This window comes from Schistosoma haematobium, chromosome 2 (genome assembly GCF_000699445.3).
Source record: "Schistosoma haematobium chromosome 2, whole genome shotgun sequence".
Classification (NCBI taxonomy): domain Eukaryota; kingdom Metazoa; phylum Platyhelminthes; class Trematoda; order Strigeidida; family Schistosomatidae; genus Schistosoma; species Schistosoma haematobium.
The window spans coordinates 19,677,224-19,700,200 of NC_067197.1; the positions used below are offsets into that span (position 1 = coordinate 19,677,224).

At 32.5% G+C, this 22,977-nt stretch overlaps 1 protein-coding gene across 1 annotated transcript; it reads right to left on the bottom strand.

Moving 5' to 3' along the window:
- Positions 1 to 364: 364 nt before the first annotated feature.
- MS3_00006399 (uncharacterized protein) lies at positions 365 to 21,533 on the bottom strand (the record flags this gene model as incomplete). Its single annotated transcript, XM_012936569.3, has 6 exons — positions 20,287 to 21,533; positions 17,976 to 18,440; positions 11,351 to 11,802; positions 10,200 to 10,673; positions 8,256 to 8,490; positions 365 to 738 (listed from the first exon to the last, which is right to left on the bottom strand). The coding sequence occupies exons 1-6, from the start codon at positions 21,404 to 21,406 to the stop codon at positions 365 to 367; spliced, it is 3,120 nt and encodes a 1,039-aa protein (XP_012792023.1). The 5' UTR covers positions 21,407 to 21,533.
- Positions 21,534 to 22,977: the final 1,444 nt, after the last annotated feature.

A 22,977-nucleotide genomic window follows, 5' to 3' on the forward strand; every position in this document is an offset into this window, starting at 1 on the left:
TTGTACACAAGCTGCACTCGGGAAAGACATATATATTGAAAAAGTATATACACCAACAAATAACTTTGTCATGAGATAGGAATTATGCAAAAGAAAATAGAATACTCAGAATATACCCAACAATGTGAATTGACAGTCGTTGATTGCATATCTGTTGTATATACAAAAAATAAAGATGTAAGATGTGTACTGGTAATTAAAAAACATTATTATTTTGATCATCATTGTTGTTATTATTATTCATGAAGCGGTACGTCAGCAATTTGAATGGTGCGACAAACAAGATTTAGAACAAGTAATAGATAATACAAACAAATTTAAAAAATAGTTAATATTATTTTCATAATAATATATTCTTCTATTATCAGGTTTTATTTACAAGAGTCGAAACATCATTTGTACATATTAGAATAGCTTTACTATAGTTAGAATTTTCATTCATAATGTTTCCCGTTATGTTAGTAAACTCTGCTGACTTATTCATAAACTTATTGATTAATTCATAAATACTCTGTAAGCGTTTCTTAATACGTAGAGCTGATAAACGTGAATCTGGTTCAGTTGTCCAACATTCTGGTAATAGCATAGCGAAATGACCTGCAATTAAGTATTGCAACATTATAATTCTTAACTTATTTGGATCAAGTGGTAGTTCTTTACTGTTGGAATTCAAATCTGTATGATGACTTTGAAGTGAAGAAGCGCCTGAAGATGAATATTCTCGACAAATTGCAGAAGCTAAACAAAAAAATATATGCAAATGAAAAAAGAATTTAGAATATTAAAACACCAGTAATAATAATGAGCAAACTTCTGGATGAATGAGTCTTATTCATAAATGTAGACTGAGATAAATAAATCTAGTTCTAACAATTTCTGAAAAGATGGCGAAAACGTACGACAAAATACTATCTTGTTAGACAGACTATCACTTCTATATATAAATATGTAATTTGGTTTATGATGAACTCAGTACGCACGAAACGTACAAAATGTATCTGCAAATTATGATTCTCTTAAAAAGGCGGATGGAAATTGTTGAATGCCGCAGAGATTACAAACCAACCTAAGCTAAACAGTCATTTAAAACCAGGAAGCAATAGACAGCTAATTTTCGTCCTAGTATGGGATTCCTCAATAGTGCACATCCACGGGCCCACGAAGGCGTAAATCTATAGCCTTCACGTCAATCAGAGAGCCATTAACTTTTAAACTGGTGCTTCCTAGTTTTCAATGAGGCTTACTTACGTTGGTTTGTAGACTTTAGAAAGACATAACTGAAAACAATGAATCCTACTAAATTTTCGAAGTGAGAAGTTAATAATAAGTAGAACCATGTTCAAGTTTACAACACAAAACCTTATTTTGTGAAAACATTTTTTAGCTATAAACCAAGTTCAAAATAACTTTTTGATATCTATTCCTTGTACAGTTCAACAATAGTGTGGGAATAATCTGCAACAGTGCCCTATCGGTCTTAAGTTTGTGGTCCACTTCACTTCGGTTTGGTTTGGACAGTTAAGCTACATCAGTAGTTTGTATTAAAACATATAATCTGAAGCTAATTATTTAAATCAGTTTTTTTAAGGGGTTACATCAATTAATTCACAATAAATTGATCAATTTATGGATAAATATTTCCGTTAAATTTTTTTATCCTATAACATGGTTATTTCAATCATGAAATTATGGAATTTCGATAAATAATGGGAAAATATTCTGTGATTAGAGTAAGAAGAACTGAGAATGAAAATTGGTAGTTCAAAGTTAATCTGATTCCTGAACGGTCACTTCTTACAAGTTGAAATTCGATTACGTATAAGTAGTATGAATATTATAACTCAAGATCTACATGGAGAATAAATAAATCCATCTGTCCCATTAGATTCACTTTTCGGCCCTGTCATCTACAGTTTTCATCCTCATATTATATCCATAATTATTCGTCCATATTAACCAGAATACAACAGCAAAACATCATCTTCGAAAAACAAATAGAACAAATCAAAACTCAACAAATTATTTTTTTTTAAACCCATATTACCAAGGGAACTCATGTAATTATGGATTAATTCCAACCAGTAAATGCTACCATTTTGTACATTAGGAAACATACTGCACTTTTATGAGGTAACGTAATGTAAATTTGATCGTAAATTGTCCTGTTTACTTTGAACCTTTCTCAAACCGAATAAACAGACTTTGGGTTTTTTTTCCTAAAGAAGGCAAATGTATTTTTCACACTTAATTTTATCGATATTATTCATTTAACTTAAATGAAAAATAAACATTACAAAAAGTTATCTTTTAAGGAACAAACAAACATTCTTAACGTACATCAATAAAATAAAATAATAAAGAAGCATATCATTCATGCACGAAATACGAAACTAATATCATTAAAAAAGCAACATACAGCGGGTAGTTTCTTAAGAAAACAAACAGATTGTTAGTTATATGTATATATGAAACAATTAACTGACAGTAATATATTAAAATATATTTAAAAATAGACCTAGATAAAAGATTTCCCCTGTTATTTTGTTTTCTCTTTGAAAAATATAGCACACAACCTCACATAAACAGAATATACATATATAAATACACTCACATATACATCTATTCACGTATACTTAGTCATAAAACAAAGAATTAAACAAAAGGCATAACGATGATAAAAAGGAAGGGTGGTAATAAAGGAAAGTGAAGGAAAAAAAGAGAAAAAATTCAATAACAACAGACCACGCCAAACGACAACAAATTGCACTCCTAAAGAAACATGATAAACACTCAATCTTTTTTCGTTTACAAAACAAATACACAATAAAATCAATAACTCATCTGGGATAGATGTGCACATAAATCTAATAACCACCTAGTTAGGTATGTGAATGACACTGAACGATGGAAAAAAATTGCCAGAACATTAAGAGTTCATATTAACCATTATTTTGCTATTGAAGCTAATATAAGAATAATGAGAATATGATATCTTATACATACATAATAGTTGATTCCCCCAGTTAATTATAATGATAAGTATACTAAACGAAAACTGTCTCATACATAAGTAAGTAGAAGAATGTAAACTTATTGAGTGAAGTTCATTAAAACCACATATATACTGGCCATTTGTAGTTATTGTTGCATGAATTTCAGTTTACATCAAACAGTTATTTATAATAAATGATACAGAAAGACAAATTCATTCCATTTTAACTGTACAGATTAGAAAAAAATATTTCACTTTTCAGTAGTAGCAGTACTACTAGTAGCTGTAGGGATATTTTTAACATGATAATTATCAACATGTGTCAGGTTATCCCATTGTGGTAATACAAATAAATTTGACATGAAATACAACTGTCCATTGTCTCATAGGGTTCTTAATAAAAATATTTCCTAGTTGATGTCAAATTATAGTGAAATGGAAATCTTTATATTAATGAGTATTATAAGACAGAAATATGCAGATGAGAGAATTAAGTTATTTACAATTTCTATGTAATTTGGAATTCATAATAATTTAGAATATGTAAAATAATGCAACGTCGAGTACAGAGGTGAGGTTCCTATAACAATACATAACTGAATTTTGACAAATTTTATTTACAATACTAATCGCAGGCGATAATAAGAGAATCATTGGAATGAACGGTCAGAATTACATAGTTAAGAGATTCTGCATGGTCAAATTATGTATATTTCATGCGATAGGTTTGATGAATAAAGATATCTTTATCATGACAAAAAACTAAATCCATTTCTAAATTAAAATATGAAGTCTTTTATATTAACTCTTCATATATATAGTCCACAACTAGACAAGAATCTTTTAATCTTCATTACTATGACATGTAAAATATTATCATATATTTAAAGTGAGTTTTCATGGAGTTTTTTACAATTTTATCTTAGTTTTCGTTATACACTTCTGATTAGAGATCAACTGAAAAAGACGATCAATATGAATACGAAAGCAAATAAAAATAACAAGGCTTATGAAGGCGAAAAATCACAAGCGAAGCCATAAGAATGAACTAATGTGACTTCTTTGCTCACTTTTACACGAATTAGGTGCAGATACTGTCCAGAATGATAATGAAAGCTCCGTAATCAAAACACCTAGCTCAGAGAAAACAACCCCACCAAAAGCATCCGTCTAAGCTGCAATTCTTCGTCATCATTTCGAACGACTGACATTAACCAATGGCACGTTCAAAAACAAGAGAAACTCAATAGTCTCTGCAATCCAGTCTTAGTCTTCCACAAGCTGATAACTCCACATAGAGTCAAACACAGGACCTGCTGGTTTTGCCGTGAGCATGTAGTCTTTAGACTATGGTATCAGCCACTTAAAAATATGTGGGTCTCCTTAAGTTGGTATACCATATCATAAAGAATTATCAAGACAAGTGCCAAAGTGGGAGAGGTAGTAACAGTACCAAAGATAATAGAAAACAATTACTATAGTCCGTATCATTCGAAAAGTCATGGATTTGAGAAATAACACGTGTAAGGTAACTTTAGAACTCCAGATCTAAGGGAGGACAAAGAGTAAATGCTTATAAGCAATTGCTGACAATTCTGAGCAATATTACTCAACATCTTTAGCCATCAATTACGACAATCGCCTGAACCCCAACTATGTAGTTAGCACAGACCATAGAATCAAAATGCAATGATTGATAAGTTTATAACAAAAATTCTTGACTACCCCTAAACAACTATATCTTTCAAACCGGTTTCTAGTTGAAAGTAATGAAATGTATTCTTATTTATTTTATATAATCATTTTCTCTGTACTTAACCAAACGGAATGTTTTTTAATCATAAGAGCAATCTCGAAATCATGATGCCATTCATTTTAATTTTTGTAGACATTTAAGTCGCTATGTAAATACATTTTTAAAAAGATAAAAAACTATTTACTGAATAGTTGACTTTCTTATAAAAAGGAAATATTTCATCCTTCAACCTAATTTAAACCATTATTCTCCACCATTGAATATGTATAAAATGTAACTTGAAAAGTAGCGTAGTTGGTTGAAGCGCCGTACCTATAATTTGAAAAGTAGGATGATGATAGCAACCGATGGTTAGAGACCTTGAATGACATGGCTCAAAATCGTTTGCAATGGCGCAGGTGCATACACTCTTTGTGTTCTCCCAAATTCTGATATCCTTATTCCTCCTTGTTTCTTTTTTTTCTCTTCCCAAATTTTTCCACTGTATTATACTCTTTAAGTAACATCGACAAACACTAATCTCGATTACTGCTTATACTCTTATTAACTCTACCACTACGGGACTTGAATCGACCACTGCATCTCTGTGCTAATGTGGTGTGGCAACTCCAACTGATGTACGTACGTACGAATTTCTACGCTGTTACTGACTAACTGACTGAGGATAAATATTAAAAGACGCAAAGAATAAGTTACCAAATCCAGTGTTACCTAATGTCATAACTGATAGAATCCGAGTCTTAGTTTTGTCTGTTTAATAATAGTGGTGAGAAAAAATTATGTTTCAAGAGTATGGATAATCGCATCAACATAAAGTAAACCAGACCCAGAGTACGTTAATGACAGTATAGCTCTAAAGGTGAATCAGATTGGACTAAGTCTTTCTGACTTTTGCAGTATGGAGATTAATTTCTTCTGCCATATCACCATCTGTAGTCATACAGTTACCTTACTACACGAAATTCGTAGCAGCAAGCGACCAAGAATAACCACATATAACGCCTACTCTCAATCTTGTAGAGGCAGTTAACACTTTAATGACATAAAGTATGCACCGCACTTCAAACGCCAATTACTAGCTACTTAAATGCTATTTGAGTAGCCTGTAACTTGACTTACAGGGAGACAAAATCCCTTGCAAACAAGCTTAAAAGAGAAACCGAAATAACACAGATAGCCACTAAGGATAAACTTTCGGTAGTTTTCCCACTAATCTACAGTTCATGGGAACGAGATTGACTTCACCTAACCCACAAATGCTTCAATGAAGCAAGTTCTTGACATCTTACTGAATTAATTAAACGACAATATTTTATTTACAACTGACTTTTGCCTATTTCAATATGAAGAGGCATTTTCAGTGCACAATCAATCACTTTAAACCTCTTTTCATCACAATATTTAATTGACGATCGATGCCGAAGTATTAGCACTAATGATAGACAAGTATCGTGACTTCGGTAACCGATTAACATTGTTAAATACCATTTTGTTCAGAAAATAAAAAAGCGATTAAGATACCTAGAAATCATCTGCATCTTATTGTTTTTATTCAGAAAAGAAATTATGATTATAAATTATTGAATTCCGGAAAAATCACATTCATTTAATGAGCATTCAATTCTCGATATATATAATGTGTCAAAATCTCAATAATGAATGAACATCAACACTGAGATGCAAGAACATTCAGCTAACGACTCCCAAAAAGAACAAAACATATGTCCTAGATTCTACCTTTAGTAGTCACTACTCAACTTTAATGAATTTCCTGGAGTTCTAGTGAGAAGCAGTGATCAGTCAAGTTCAATCGGATGTTGTGAGATAGTAACTCACCCAAGACAATGATGGATGTGTCGTTCAATTTCGTAGATCAATTGAAGTTAAAAATTAGCACTGCTGGATACCGGCCAGCTCAGTGGTCTAGTGGTTAAGCACTCACGCGCGAGATTGACAGGTCGTTGGTTCAAATCTCGTGAGGCAGAGTCGTGGATGAGCACCGTTGAGGAGTCCCACAATAGGACGAAACGGCCATCCATTGCTTCCATGTTTTCCATTGTGGTCTAACTTCAATTGACTCATGATCCCAACCATTTAAATTAATATAATATTAGTTGATTAGTTTTACACTGTCTTATTATTATTATTATTTCTATTACTTTACTTTTATTACCTATCCATTTATCATACTGTATACTGACCATAATATGTAAATGTTCCATTTTATCGATTACTTTGTAAACTTTCAATTATTCTATTGTTGTATCTATTAAATTTTCTATAATTATAAAATTTATTTTAAAAACGAATAAATATTCTAATAAATTAAATTATTTTAATAAATTTTTCCGACTATAACAATAACTATATAACTAAATTTAGTTTATTAAATTCTTGTATTTATTTGTAAAGATTGTATAGTATCTAATGTATAATGAATTCACTTTATTCTACACAATACTTAGTTAATACTGCTTTATAATAATAATAATAATAGTAATAATAATAAATAATATATACCAACAAAATTGATTCTTTATGGAATTTAACTACATCATAGATAAATGTATACATGTTCATGAAAATTATAAATCTAAAAATAAACGAATATTGACACTCTTAAGATAGTATAAATGCAAAAATAAAGTACTATATTATTGATATACTAATAATTTCATGATCACAGTTTTCACATGAAAACATGACAGGTTCTAGAAAGAAACAAAGTAAATTGTTTAGGATAGAAATGAAATCTAATAACATGGTTAGAGACTTTAAATTCATAAATTTTCCTTGGTTTTACTAACATTTTTGTATTGATTAGTCTATATATATATAAACCGTATCTAAAACTTACCATATTTTTACGCAAACGGTAAATAAAGCTAATACAACTAACCTGATTTACTATAACTTATTTCCATAATGCAATCAGAAGACTAAGTTTATCAGAATTATGTGATATATTTGCGTAATACATTTCGAACAATCTGATCACACATATACTTGTTAAGACATTTTTATATGAAAATTAAAAGGTCAACTAGACGGATTAAGGGTAAGCTGTAACAATGTGATTACCACTCTGAATAATAAATCAGTATTACCAGGGTAGGTTAAGGGTAAGGCTTCAATAAACCTCAGTATACGTCCTTGAAGGTTTTTGTATAACACTACAAATGCTGACTTGATATCAACCTTATGATCAGTCTCAATCAAATGTTTCGCAATGGAGGATGATGTCCCTCTATCCTGTGGTCTTATTTGTCAAATACAAATTCATGTACTCGACTTTGATCCACACTTTATATGTGAAAGTTAATGATGCTAACTGTCTAGTCAAACCAAAAAGGATGAGACGAAACTGGAACCTGAAATTTAATGATCAAAGTCTGTTAATTCACAATACAAATCCACAAATACAATATCATACGTCATGAACAATAAAACAAACCATGAATAAATATATACATTATCTACGGAAGAGAATATATAGACTCTACTTACTTAATTTATTATTTACATGAAATATATCCACCGTATTATTATTATTAACATTATTATGTAACTGCACAATATTTTTAGTAAGTATTTCACAAAATGATTGGATATTTTGATGAGAATAATCATCTATTATCTTTGTTTCACTAGTTATATTGATGGGAAAAGATGTTGGTATACGTGGTCTTAATTGTTGTTTACACACTAAATAATGCATTGTCCTCAAGTCTGGTTCTTTATTCTAAAATTAAAAAAAAAAGAATAAATAAAATTAATTTAAAAGGATATTAGTAGTGAAACAAATGAAATGGACGTGAGCATCTGGTTAGATTGTATAAAAAAGTAACATGGATAAAAAATTCAGGTGACCATCTGCAAACGTATATATTGGTTTATTCATTTGGAATTATATATAAAATCAACAGACATTAAGCTAGTGGCGGCAATAAACAAACGTCAATTAGTTCAATTTGATTGTCATAGAGCTAATTTCTTAATCATAGTAGAAAATAACATTTTGAAATGGGAATGTTTAATTGATAAAACTTGATTGACACAGAAGTCTAGACAACTTGACATTAATTACTACCTAGTAACTGGTCATTTTTATTTATAGTTCCTTATAAAGTGTTAATTGTTCTGTAGCAGGTTAAATAGTAACGGCCCTAACGATTACGCTAAGTGAAATTAATTTGAATCTCTAAACGTTCGTCAGTTACTAGTAAATTTTACATACAACATGTCACAGCAAGATATATTTTGGTTCTTAGTTTGATGCGCATCATCAATAGATCAAATTATTGACTTAGAATGCGCAGATAAAATAGCTCTGTTTAACAAAGAAGCTGAAAAATACAGTCTTCATATCTCATTGATCCATAATCCTGCCGGACCGGTCAATCCCAATGGTTGAACTCATAATAAGGAATGAGATAACCAAACTTTTAAGCTAATTCACCGACAATCGAAGTTTCATCAAACCTGGAGCTTTTTTTTAAAGTAAAATTCGGCATAGATACGGAAATCGCGATCGGCTCTTACCAATTTGTGTCACATGTGGAATAGGAGATATGTCTGTCTCCCAACCAAAGGACAACTTCACTGAACAGAACTTCACTCTGTTCTTTTATACGGATATTAAACATCTCCATTAAGAATGGTGGGTACTCGTAGGTTACTAGTATTCGATTATACGTGTTTCCAAGGAATTGCTCACGTTTTTTGGAGCCACCTTGATATCAATACTAAAATTCAACAAAGGGTACTAGGTAAGGATGGTAAATTAATTGATGAGGTCCTGCTTCTGTGTTAGCCCAGGTGGTTATGACATTCCTTACGTTACTCAACCACCGACCACCTTGAGGAGCAATGTTGTACGGTGCAGGAATAGACTGAAAGAGAAACAAGGGTGCCCTAATTAATACACGGCATCAGCCCGTTTAATCAACAACGATCGAACTGGGTCACGTAAGTATGTGCAATTTATCCGGTCAAGTTCTTTGCGAACATGGTAATCAGTGATTGGACACGTTGGATAATATGGCTTATATTCGCTCGTAATAACACAGATGCATTCACTCTTTATCTCATGTTAGATCCTGAGTCCTAAAATCTCTTTATATTTTTTCTCTCTCCACATCTAATTGTTTCTATTAATCCTGAGAGTGTTACTGTTTCTACTACTTTTAAATTTGTCTTGATAATTTCATTTCCTAACGCACATATATGCCAAGTTATACGCCGGTCATAACTTAACTGACCGATCAAAGTTTGACCAAAAAGGAACTAAAGCATACTTAGTTTGACAAACTCAATATATCATCTTACAAAACCATAATAATCAGGTATTAGTCATATTATACATTACTACACAATATATTCATATTCTAAGCATTTTAGAAACAATAAAATTTTGGATTTTAAGAATATCAGCTGCAAAAATAAACTCACTTTCAATCGTTCATCTAATGAAATTTCATTCACTATGCACTGTGATGCATCTATTGTATTGATGCATTTAGATTTGGCCAAAGATCCAGGCGTATAATTACAAAGGGATGTAGCCTGACAAAGTTGTGGGTTTGAATTACAACTTGACTTCATGTTATATCCATTAATGTCATTCAGCGAACATTTTGTGAAATTAATCCATTCATTTTGATAAACTGGGGAGTACTTATTTTCTTGTGATTTAGATATAAATGATGAATCAGAATATGTCAAACTCATTGAATCAACTGATGACCTCCTTCTAGACAATGAACAATCATTAGGTATGGAATTTACATCGGAAAAATCTTGACCTGGCCAAATAGACTTAGGAAGAGCCCAATTAACAACTTCCCATAAAATTAAAGCTAATGCGTATATGTCAGATTTCTGATAGGATTCAAAGCAAAATGGATTGATTGACTTGGAAAGCAACTGAAATCAAGGTAAGTACAGTCAAATAATTCTCAATAAATGTGGATAATATACATGTGGTTAGCAAACATACAAGTGCATTGAACAGTATATTTATTCAGTTAAGAAAAAACGAAATACCGTTGCATTCTCATGTTCTTATCACTGACTAATTACGGCAGACCTCAAAATAAGTATACAGCTTTGACTAAAACATATATTCAACATCTATAGTTTAACGTGAAATAAACACAACTAGATCGAATGTGGCTGGAAAACTGAATCGGCTTCTTACGGGAGATGAAATATTCAGACAACAACAAATAATCTTCTTTAAAGAATTATTGAAGTTAAAAGTGTGAGTATGACCACTAAAATATTGTATCAAATAATGCAAGTAACTAGACATCAGTAGTTGTCAACGATCAGTTCGAGGTGAGTAGACATCTAAAGGTTATAAAACCTACCGTTTAACCGTTGTGTTACCAATTCTACACCGGTTCTACATAAGTATCCTATAGTCAGCACTGGAGTTAAGATATATGCAATAGTCCAGTTATTGAGTTTATGTTCAAAGAATAAAATATGAAAAATCCATATCTAAGCTGGTCTTCATAACTAAACAACGAACAAACAATACATTATAGTATACGTTATATGAAATGGATGGATAAAATGCAACTTAATTCTGGACTTACTTCTGGAGCCATGTATCGAGGTGTCCCAATTTGTATTCCTCCTATTGGCCACCACTCTAAAAGTTCCAACTTATCAAAATTCCATTTATCCAGTAATCCAGAAGTCTGACCACAAGATTCATTCGACTGATCTCCACGGGCAGTCTCTTTCAAGAAATTTATTTTAGTAGTGTCAAGCGACTGACTCTTGAATGGAAAAATATCAACTTGTTCAGAAGGTGTAAGATTTTCATTTGGACAGTTATTCAAATGCAAATATTTTGTTGTATAATCTGTGTAATAATGATAAAGTTTATGTAACTGGTCTACAGAAAATGGGAAAGGACATGGTGGCAATCGAACACTTAATCCAATATCCCCAATACAACATGACCAATCCGAACGAACATATATATTGGATGGTTTCAAATCACGATGAGCAAGAGCTGGTTTCCCTCGTGTGCCAGCAAATTCTAAAGATAAAATGGTCAACAAATAGATCATATATTACATCATATTCAAAGCGGTTAAATGAATATAGATAATAAAAATGGCAGAAGCAAAAGTAGATATTTCCAGTTTCGAGACTTTCACTGTTATATTTCCTCTATGTTATTCTGTCTGCAAAGACGAATATAAGCACATTTTAAACATAAGGTCATTACAATTAATGGAAATTATTCTTAAACAAACCCAAAAAAGATTTACGTAATAAAATATATCCACTTGGTATTGTTTGCTTGTATCTTCCCATAGTTGTCTAGGACTGCAATTGATCAGTCTCTTATTGACATATGTGCATCCAATACGGACTGCCTCGATATATCCTTAAGTCCCAAGCTTTGTAAGCAACGATGGATGGTGGCTAACAGTGGAATCTAGGCCGCACGTTTCGTTCTGTTTGGGACTCATCAGCTGGATGCATCTGCTTCTCAGAGTTGATGTTCACTCCGGGACTCGAAACCAGTACCTTTTTCTTCAAACGCCATCGCGTTATCTACTTAGCTGCTGAGTCCTGATAGCCACAATGGGAAGATACAAGTAAATAATACCAAGTGAATTTAAACTTCACCTCATTGCACAAGCAAGTAGTAGGTCAACAATAACCAATCAACATGGAGGTCCACAGGACACGCTATGAGCCATATGTGTATAAATTCGAATACTTCACTTTTACTTGAAGTTTGTACTGATGATGACGTTCAGAATAACGATGAAAGCTCCACGACCAAACAACTCAGCCCAGAGAACAAAACTCCATCAAAATAATCTATCTGAGTTACAAATCTTCCCCACCATCTCAAAACCTTTTTATTTTTCAATAGACTACTCCATTCGTTAATTAATTATCAATCCGATAGTATACCTACAGTGAATGATATTGTCGAAAAAAATATTTTTTGTTGAGTTATCTTTAACTCTTCCTCAATCATATTCTTACTTCATTTTTATGTTATGAAGTCTAAAATTGTCTAGTACATCTATTTAGAACTATTATGATCATATACATGAACCATTCAGACAGTAAAACTGATAATTTTAACAAGAATATTTTGAATTATTAACAAATTGATTGATATAACTAATTAGATTAAAATGTTTTCTTAATTTACTGATTATTTAAAAAAAAGACCAAATTTTACACAAGTTTTATTTGTCCATTTCTTTAATGTATTGAACTGATAAAACAACAAGGTTTTATGCAACTATTGCATAGAAGAAATATTGGACAATGCTTTTACAGCTTTAAAATGTGTTCAATTTGGAGTAAACACGAATAATATTGAAAATGATCCACTAAGATCTTATCTACAAGACATTTACAGATCAAAGTATGTTTATACATAATTTTCTGTTGACTGTATACTACAAATGGTAAAAGGGACTTTAAAGAAATACCATAAATAATATATGTATATATAAATATATTCAGGAAATAAATAAGCTTAATCATAGCCGATACGATGACTGTTAATTCAAACAATATAACTTAAAATGAGTCGAAAATTACACACAGTAAACACATTGTTTTACCAACAACAAAACGTATTTGCTGATATTATATTAAAAAAAATTTTAATAATCAATCAATGAACTAGTTTTTAACAACACAACTGACGATTCTTTGCTTAACACGATACAAAGTAACATTTTATTTTTATTTTCAATAATGAAAGAACTCTCAAAAAACTAAACCTTCGTCATTGTCACACTTCTAGTAAAAAATCTGTGAGACAAATATCCAAACATAATCCTATTTATATACACACACTAATGCACAAATAACTGTCTAAATTAATAGATGGTAACAGACACGAAAATCAATAATATTTTGCACAATATGCCAGTCAAAGATTTCATAAATATAAATTTTGGTGAAACTGGTTACATTGCCTACAAATATGAAGCCAAGTATTATTTCACTTGATGTTACTGAACGATGAATAAATTTTGAATGAAAATAATTATTTAAATAGTATGTAAAGACCAGTAACAAATTCTTTGATTTAAAGAATGATTCCCCTGTGAATTTGAAAACATTCACGTACAAATGGTACAGGTTAGAAATAACGTAATTAACATACAGAATATATGTTTATAGAAAAGTTTATAGGGTAAGTGTGATGATAACAATTCCTTTTTCAATTATTGGTAAAAGTGAGTCATCTAGTATTTTTCGCTCAATTTGTGTCAGTGCTGCGTACAAGAGTGTAGTTTTCACTAAAGACTTCATTTTAATCATTCGAAACTATCTGTTTATGTTTTCTGTAAACACACTACTGTAGTCCATTCTAACTTTTCTTATGAATAAAGTAAAAATTACAGCCGTAAATGAAATCACCAGTGCTCTTAAATGGCGCATTCGGTTATCAAACGATTGCTAAAATTCTAGATATTGCACAAATATTGAACAATAAGAAGGAAATGTGGTACACATTCACGGACATGTATTCTATCCTCTGAGTAATATGAAATCGGTTGAATTTGTTTTGGCCGGAATATTGATGATCAAAGTGTTTCTTTGATTAACTTTGACGAATCCATAGTTTAAATATGAAAATGAATAAATAAGAGTTTACTACAGTTTGCTGATACCACATCGACTATATAAACAACATTATATGCTGTGTTTTCCATTTTTTATAGTAGATGAATAGTGGATATTCAAAGAATGAATTTACAGTAAACTACTAAAATATTAATTTTACAAGGTGATATTAACCGATATGTAACGGATAGTGTATATTTTAATTATTCGTTTATTAAAAAAGTATATGAAATGAACTTTACTTTTATCCATGAAAGGAAATATAAAAATGATGTATTACAAGTATCACCCAAGTCAACAGTGTAACAATCTCAGTGACGTATTATGTAACAATGAGATTGACTTATCAACTGGTGAACATATAACCTGTATATCGATAGCACTTAGAGCAAGGCGGATAATTTAATGTAACAGATATTCATTGAAGAAAATGAAAATTTAAAAACAAACTTTAAAAGAAATGGTTACATTCACGACAACTCCAGGCATGGTAAGTTGAACATTGTGAAAGAACAGGATATTTTGCGAGGAAATTTAGTTCAGATCTAAGAGTGTTAACAGATTACTTACATGTAAGCTTGTTCTACCTACAATTTGAATAGGCAGTCATAATGCCAGTAATTTAAACTCACTCAGCTCATTTATTCAGGTACAGATTTGTGTACTTGGCTTAGAGACACTAAGTGTGGGGGTTGGTGGTTCTAAATGGTTGTTCAAACTGAAGTAGGTGAAATAGGGTTTAAACTTGATACTTAGTGAATTAAGGCAGAACCCCTTAACCACTGAGCCGCAAGTACTCGACAGTTTAGACGCTTTCTAGACATCCAATTTCAATCTCGCTAGCACGATTACTGTGATCCTTTTACCAATCTCTTCATGATTTCTACTTAACACTCGATATCAAATGATTATCTTAGCATTTCGTTCACACAAGGATTTTTGAAGTAAGTAGCAAACTGATATGGTATCGACTCTATTAGCATAAAAAGGATTATTTTTTTACAATGACGAGATAATATCACGTTATGTAAGAGTACATTTCTCAAGTTTAGCTTTATCAGATATGGGGACTAGTTTGCCGTAAAATTAACGTGGATGAAAACAAAATTTCGTCTGACAAATTGTTTTTCAACACTACTGTGCTTACACGCATGCTTAAATTATCCATAATTCTGTGTTCAAATAAAGTGAGACAATGTACAACACTTAATGCTCCCATCCAAGTGGCTTGTCTACTATGTGGTGGTTTATACGTTATGATAGATGAGATTATTGACTTGCACACTAATAATTATACATAATTTATTTAAGTCTTATTTCTCATAAAAACATCTATTATTAGCATTGACAGGAAGGATACTGCACGAAATTTCTTACATTTAATACTTGTCATAACAAAATGATAGATCTAACTATTAATTGTAAACTTTAGAATTGTAATACAATAGATCCAGTGACAGTCCTGAAACTGCATAGTCATTCAGAAATGTTCCCTGAAAAGTACACTGATTGAAACACAATTTCACAAACATCTTTTGGCACAGCTATCATGTTATTTGCCACTAATATAAATTGAAAGTGCTTGAGTATGAAATCACATATTTGCGCACTACAATCGAGTACACGATCACCCACCTTTTTTCTACGCTCTCTCTCTCTCTCTCTCTCTCTCTCTATATATATATATATATATATATATATATATATATATATATATATGCGTGTAGATATCAGTGAAACAGCATCCAATCGATCGGAAAGACTATAAATAATCATTTGTAGGAATTTTCACTACAATTTCTTGAATTTACGCAAAAAACAATGACTGCAAAATACACAGAAATAACAAAATAGCTAAAATATGTCCCTTATACATGTCTGTACAAGCTGGGCATTAAAAGGCTATCGACTGAAACAGTAGCTGTAACATTAGTGGTAGTAGTAGTAGTACTTTCAATTAAACTAGGAATACATATGCTGTATAAACCAGTGGCATCGTAAATAATTTCATGTGACTCGAATAAATGAAAGCATTACGAATGAATCACATGCTGATAATATCAAAGAGTAGGATTTAAATTTTAGATAAAATATTTCCTAGGTGGTCTAAATTCCAGATAATAACAAGCTATAATAATTTTTCTGCGTTTCAGTTATACCTACCTAATTAATTGATGCCTACAAACAGGACTTAATTATCCTGAAGATGAGAAATACCACAATATGTCATAATCTCTATGTTGGTTTATTTGATAAAGTTAAATACATACAAAATCACATATATAAGATGGAGACAAATGTTTCCATTTTTATACAATCAAAGTTTTATTTAGAGGTAAAATTATTTTTTTTCTGAAATTCCAAATACGATAAATTTAACAAATTAAAGAAGAAATAAATCCAGATATTTGCTCTCAGAGGATAAACTAAGTGAAATTCTTAATGAAAATGCTTTGAGCTAAGGTTAATTGAACTTTTTGATTACTATGTCATAAAAAAGAAATGAACTTAGTGAAAAACTAAAATCTTTGAAAATACATACATATTTACATAAAAATAATGATGACCATACTCAAATACTTAGGAATTTACAATCAGATTTCATGCGTTCAATAGATCTGGAAAGCATCAGTGTGCCAAAGAATTTCACATGGTTTCCATAAAGTTCTTATCCCTCTAACTCATTTCAGGTACATACTACAATCTTTATAGCTATGAACATAGGGACATGTAACTACCTTGCTTATTTCCAAAGCAATTCATAAATACCCCTAAAAATGTTGCAGATTTAGATATACTTATCATTTAAATTGAATCGGTGAGCACAGAATGTTTTCTACCTCTTTCGTTTTGTTGAAGCAACATAATTTGTATTGAAAAAGACAAGTACTGGAAAAAAGCCAAACTCAGGTACTTTATTAATCTTAGTAGCTCATTTACAATTATGAGAGACATTGAAGTAAACTACGCAGCGAATCGGATCACTGGTACAGTGACAAAATATTACAAATGAAACGGTTAAGATGAGTTGTACAATGCAAATAAGTCCGCAGTAGTCTCTAGTCGCATCATGAGTTGCAGAAACCTTCAAATTACATATCAAGTGATATCATTAAAGCTACACACTACAACTATGAACTTCACTCAAAAACGAATATTTTAGAGTTTCGGTAATAGATCCTGGACCTGGTGGTTAATCAAGTTCCCAACAAGATATTGCACTATCCCCTCGACTTTTCATTGGTTCTACTACCTAATCACTGTATTTGGTGAAAACTGTCTTCAAGTTTAAAATGCAACCTGTATACAAGAAAAACTTTATTTTAAACGACCAGAAAAATCTAATTATTGCTTGATTTTTTAGGTCAGTGAATTTATTTCAGATATTTTTTAGAAATATGTACGATGAAGTAGTATTCATGCAGGAAAAGATCAAGGTAGTAATTTTGCTCCAATTTTACTGAAATCAACGCTAATTAGTTGAAATGGTTTAAAATAAAATGGTGATTTGCTAGTAAAATCAATGCGTAACTTCGGTGAACCGTAAATCTTAGAAAAATTAACAACAACACAGTAAAAATGGATTTTGAAACCGACCTGAATGTAAAAAGCACAGTCCTTGAACTAAGCTGTTTGTAATTTCCAGTAATATGCGCAAACGAATGCCGCCTGCATTGTTTGCAGCAGAGAACCGACAGTTCTGATTTGATATCACATCACAGTTTTCAAGGTCAGCATTATCAGCCAAATAACTGGGGAAATCTACATTCCAGTCACCGTTCAATAGGAAGTCTTTCAAGGTTCCATAAGCGCATGCTTCCCCAACAAGTAAAGCACATGGTGATGAAACAGTTAAAGGTGGTTCTGAAAAGTATCGTTTGAGAATTGGTAAATGCACTTCCATAGGATAATTGAGCCAATCGACAGCCATCAAACCATGAACCCTTTGATGCCTAAGCAACACAGAACGATGTAACAAAACAGTGCGGTGCCATATGTTGCAAGTAATTCGATTGTTTGGTCGAAAAAGCTTTGCAACAACTTTTTCTCCTTTCCAAGTACCTGGTAAAGTATTATTGGAAACATTTTCAGATCTCGCGTTCGAAACGGTCTAACTGTATTTAAACTCAAAAGCAATTTAAAATGAAAAAAAAGTCCTATATTATGACTGCTATTATGGATTATTGTTTAAGCATGTGGACACAATTTTCTAATCGACATTGGGATGCAATCTTTGGACTAAACTTGAAATTCTTTCAGAAAACAAAAACTCACATGTCAGATAGTTTTATAGATAACTTTAAAAATCCAGATCATGTGGCAAACTTCCAGAAGTAACACTAATAATTACTGTTGTTAAGTGATAAAACGCATTCAGGTAATAAAAAAAATTCTAGATACAGACTAAGATGCAAACTTATTCGCAACATCAAATCAAACATGTCTACTGCTGATACTGTTTCCTCTTCTGATACTCCAGGATATGCACTAATAAGTTCATCTCACTGTGCCAATGTAGTGTGAAAAAAGTGAAAAGATGCACATATGTGACAGGTTATATATTGAATATGACTGACTGACTTTCATCATTTCATACAATCGGAATAAAAGGGGTCCACTAAATTTTCAGGCGAAAACTAACAAAACTTGACTGTAATTTCTTATTAGCACCTACTAATGGTCCACACGCAAATAGTCTGATATGAAAAAAAACCGACAAAATTCTATCCATGCTCCACAGCACAAACAACAAGCCTATAAATTTAATTCGATTCCAAAATATGAATGAAAATCTCTGAAACTAAAGAGGTATCTATGAATCCTTAAGAGAACGTTTTGTATGTTATTGTTTAAAATCTTTTTATCATCCGCTGAATAGTTCGCAAACCGTACGATCAAGATATTGTAAAATCAGAAAATTAAAGGATCCTGAGATCAATATTTAAGCGAATACGAAAAGTGTTTAGTAAAATATACAGTTGTGCCAAGAAAAATGATCAGGAAATAATCGTCTTATTTGAGGTAGCTCATATACCCTTGATGGAGAAAACAATAAAAGGCTACAGTGGCATAGCCACTGGTTCCAATTCCAAGTGACATCCGATGTTTCGAAGTAATAAGTTGCACCACCTCTGATATTATAATTAGAGAGTCGTGATAAACTCACAGACACCATTCCTATATGAATTTCATTCATACTTTCATTATCTTCAGGCAAGTAGACACGAATTACTGGACTTGTAGAGCTTTAGTATTTAACTATAAGCAATAATTCATATTCACTATTTTAACCATCAATAACTGTGCACGACATAGCAAGAGAAAACCCTTTATTGAATGGTTAGAGCAAATAAAGGTACGTTTTTCAAAATACTCGGAAATATAATTCACAAGAACTTCCATAATTTTACACGCTCACAGTCTGATATTACGTGAAATCAAGATCACATTTTAAAAATGCCCAGGTGTGGATATATGTTAAGTACAACCTGCTGGTGCTTACTGACAGACGATTATAAAAGGCTAGTCAACAAATATGCTCAGTTCATACACCAAAGATTTGAGTGACCTTTGTCTATGGTCTCCTAGTCACATACTTCTTAAATGAAAGAATTTCCGCGACCGTGTGCCAATGAACGGATTTTCAATCATCTCAAAAGCAGGAGAAATTTCGATCTGCCTGTTAAGTTTATTTGGAAACAGCGGCAGCCCCTACACTGAGTCACAAGTAAAGTATTGAAGAAGAAAGGAGTTATTCATAACACTATATTTTACCAAATCTGAGCTTCTCTGATGCACCAAGGGGGCAGTCGAACAATGCAGAGATATGTCGATAAATTCAAATACAAGCCATAATACGCAACTGTACTAGGGGTATACTTGTGTATATATAAATACTCTCACTTACCACTCCAAACATCCGAAAAACGCCCAGTACCCAGAAGATTCTCCAGAGTTATTTGTCTCCCAACTGTCTGAGGAATCAGATGTAAGAACTTGTTTTGGGATAAGAGGTTGTCTGATGCTTGATTAGTGGCTGTACCACTGCCAAAGTTGTGTGTTAGATCGGTCAGCAGTGTATGGGGACTTGAGCCATCCTTTGTTTTATATAGCTTTTCAAACTTTGCAGAAGTTGAATGCATTGATTTTAAGTCCTTATGTGAGAATCTGTACAAAGACTTAGAGTCACACACTGTTTCCACCTCTGGAAGCTTCATCACAGAAGAGCCTTCAATATTCATAGTAGACAGGCGTAATTTTGTCTTCTGCTTGCGACGCTTGTATGCACAGCAGACGGTTGTAAAAACAAGAGAAAGTACAACGAACACTAAACTGAAGGTAGCAATTAATACGATCTGAAAAAGGTTCTGCATTCTGTCTTCTGAATCGATTCGATCTCTCCACAGTTTTTGCATCTGCACTTTGTTGTGGGGCAGGTTTCCCAGAGCAGAACCACCGATCAACATATCAGGACCGACGTTCATATATGGTCGCAAACGGATATTTCCATTAGCATTGGATTCTTCTCTCCAGAGGCCAGTCTTCTCAAAATGTTCCAAAGCTGTTTTCACTGCATCTAAATCCGTTTCGTGGTGTATAAACCTGGGAAATAAGTGAGCGTTGCACATATTACTAGAGTTACAACATTCAATAGCTTGAGGGATAGCATGCTTAGTAAGATGGCTATTACAAGCTAGTGTTGTTTTATCATGTGAATCAAAGCAACCATATACCAAACGAATAAACTTGTTTAAATTTCCTGGGTTGATGTTTACACTTGGTGGCGAGTGGATTTGACTTCCAGCTGACGATCCTAATTGAGACCTAAGATAACGTCCTAATGCCTCCAGGTTAATAACTCTCGCAGCATAACAACGACCATCAGAGTAGACAGTACAGTTTCCTATGCTTCTCCTCTTTTTATTAGATCGGTAATTTGGTCTAACGCAATGAGAGTTGTCGTTGCAAGTACACACTAATCCACGAGTCCATGATCGTTCAGATTTTATATCCGTCAATCCCGTCATGCCGACATGGTTAAAAGTTATAATTTGTCATTCATACAAAAGTTTAGAAGAATATAGTTTAGCTCCCCACATATATAGACTTTAGGAACGGAGAACACGGTTAACTGAAAAAATCTTTAAGATTGGCGGTACTCAACAAGGACGTCTGTAGAAATATCTTTTTAGTCAGCTTAAACAATTCAAATAGTGATGAAAGAGAACTTATAATTGTCAAAGTCCAATGGGCTAAATCAACTGATAAAAAACGGATTGCGCATCACCTGATCTTAAGGTCTAGCTTTTCCATCTGACTGTGCAGTCCTTGGACAATACAATGTATTCCAAATAGTCACTATGATCTAAGGTGAAAATCAAAACTCTGTTTTGAAACTGTAAAATATGAAGGCAGCCAAGTTGCCTGGGAACTAGCGAAACCACAGTTGAGCATCGAAAAATCCAGAAAAATCTGATTTCATAGCACATCTTATGATATACGTCACAATGTCCATAGACGTAAAAACCAACTTAATGTGTCGATTTATAGTGTCTATATAATACTAGTTTCAAGTAGATAAACGTGGGTGGAGCGACATTTGGATGTCTATCTTATTTAGTGGCTTCTGTCTTATGTCGTCTTAACCTGATCTACAGGCTTTCCTACTCCATTAGTACACTTAAAGGGCAGTTCAAATCCCAAAAGACGTGCTCATATTTACATTCAAGGAGAACAAAGGGGTAATGCAAGCGGGGTTTTGTCAGGCTGTTGCAGGTTTCAACCTCGTACAATTGCATGACCAAACAGTATTAACCATTGCGGAAATTGACAAGTTTCGATAAACCATTTGACGTCCAGAAATCAGTTTTCAAAGTAGTCATGACTTCAATGATACAGTTTGAGTAGACTTCATTGTTACTCCATTGACGGTCTAAGAAAACTACCGTTGATTGCAAACTAACCACATGAGAACAAGTACTTCTTATTTACTGACATCTTTTCTTATTAAAGTCTGGCACAGTTTACAAATCTCTAACAAAGAAGAAATTATATATATATATATATTGGTTGTTTGGATCTTTCTTTTGATGTTTGGGACTGCAATTACTCAGTCTCTTTTAGAGTATGGGCACTCTGTGCAGGTCACATCAATTTCGCTACTAAGTCATAACCATTGTGAGTATAGATGTATAGTGTCTAGCAGTGAAATCCAGGATGCGTGTTTCGTTTTATCAAGATTCGTAATCTAGACGTCCTTGCAGCCAAGAGTTGATAACTATCCGGGTTTCGAAGCCGATACTCTTCACTTAGAATGTTATAGCATTACTTATTTAGCAGAACTTTTAAAATTGCACATAACATAGCTTAACTATCACCAACCAAACAGTTATGAGATAGAAATCTTTCAGAAGTCTGATGATGTCACAGGTATTCAGTGTTTGACAACACTTCTACCAGTAACACCTTCTAATATATTTCGTTCCCACCAAGAGAAATCAAAAGACAGAGTCGAGGAGACCGGAAGAGTATATTTGGCGATGACCAATATATCGGAATTCTCTGATCTAATCTGGCTAGCGATTGCGGTTGATGTTGA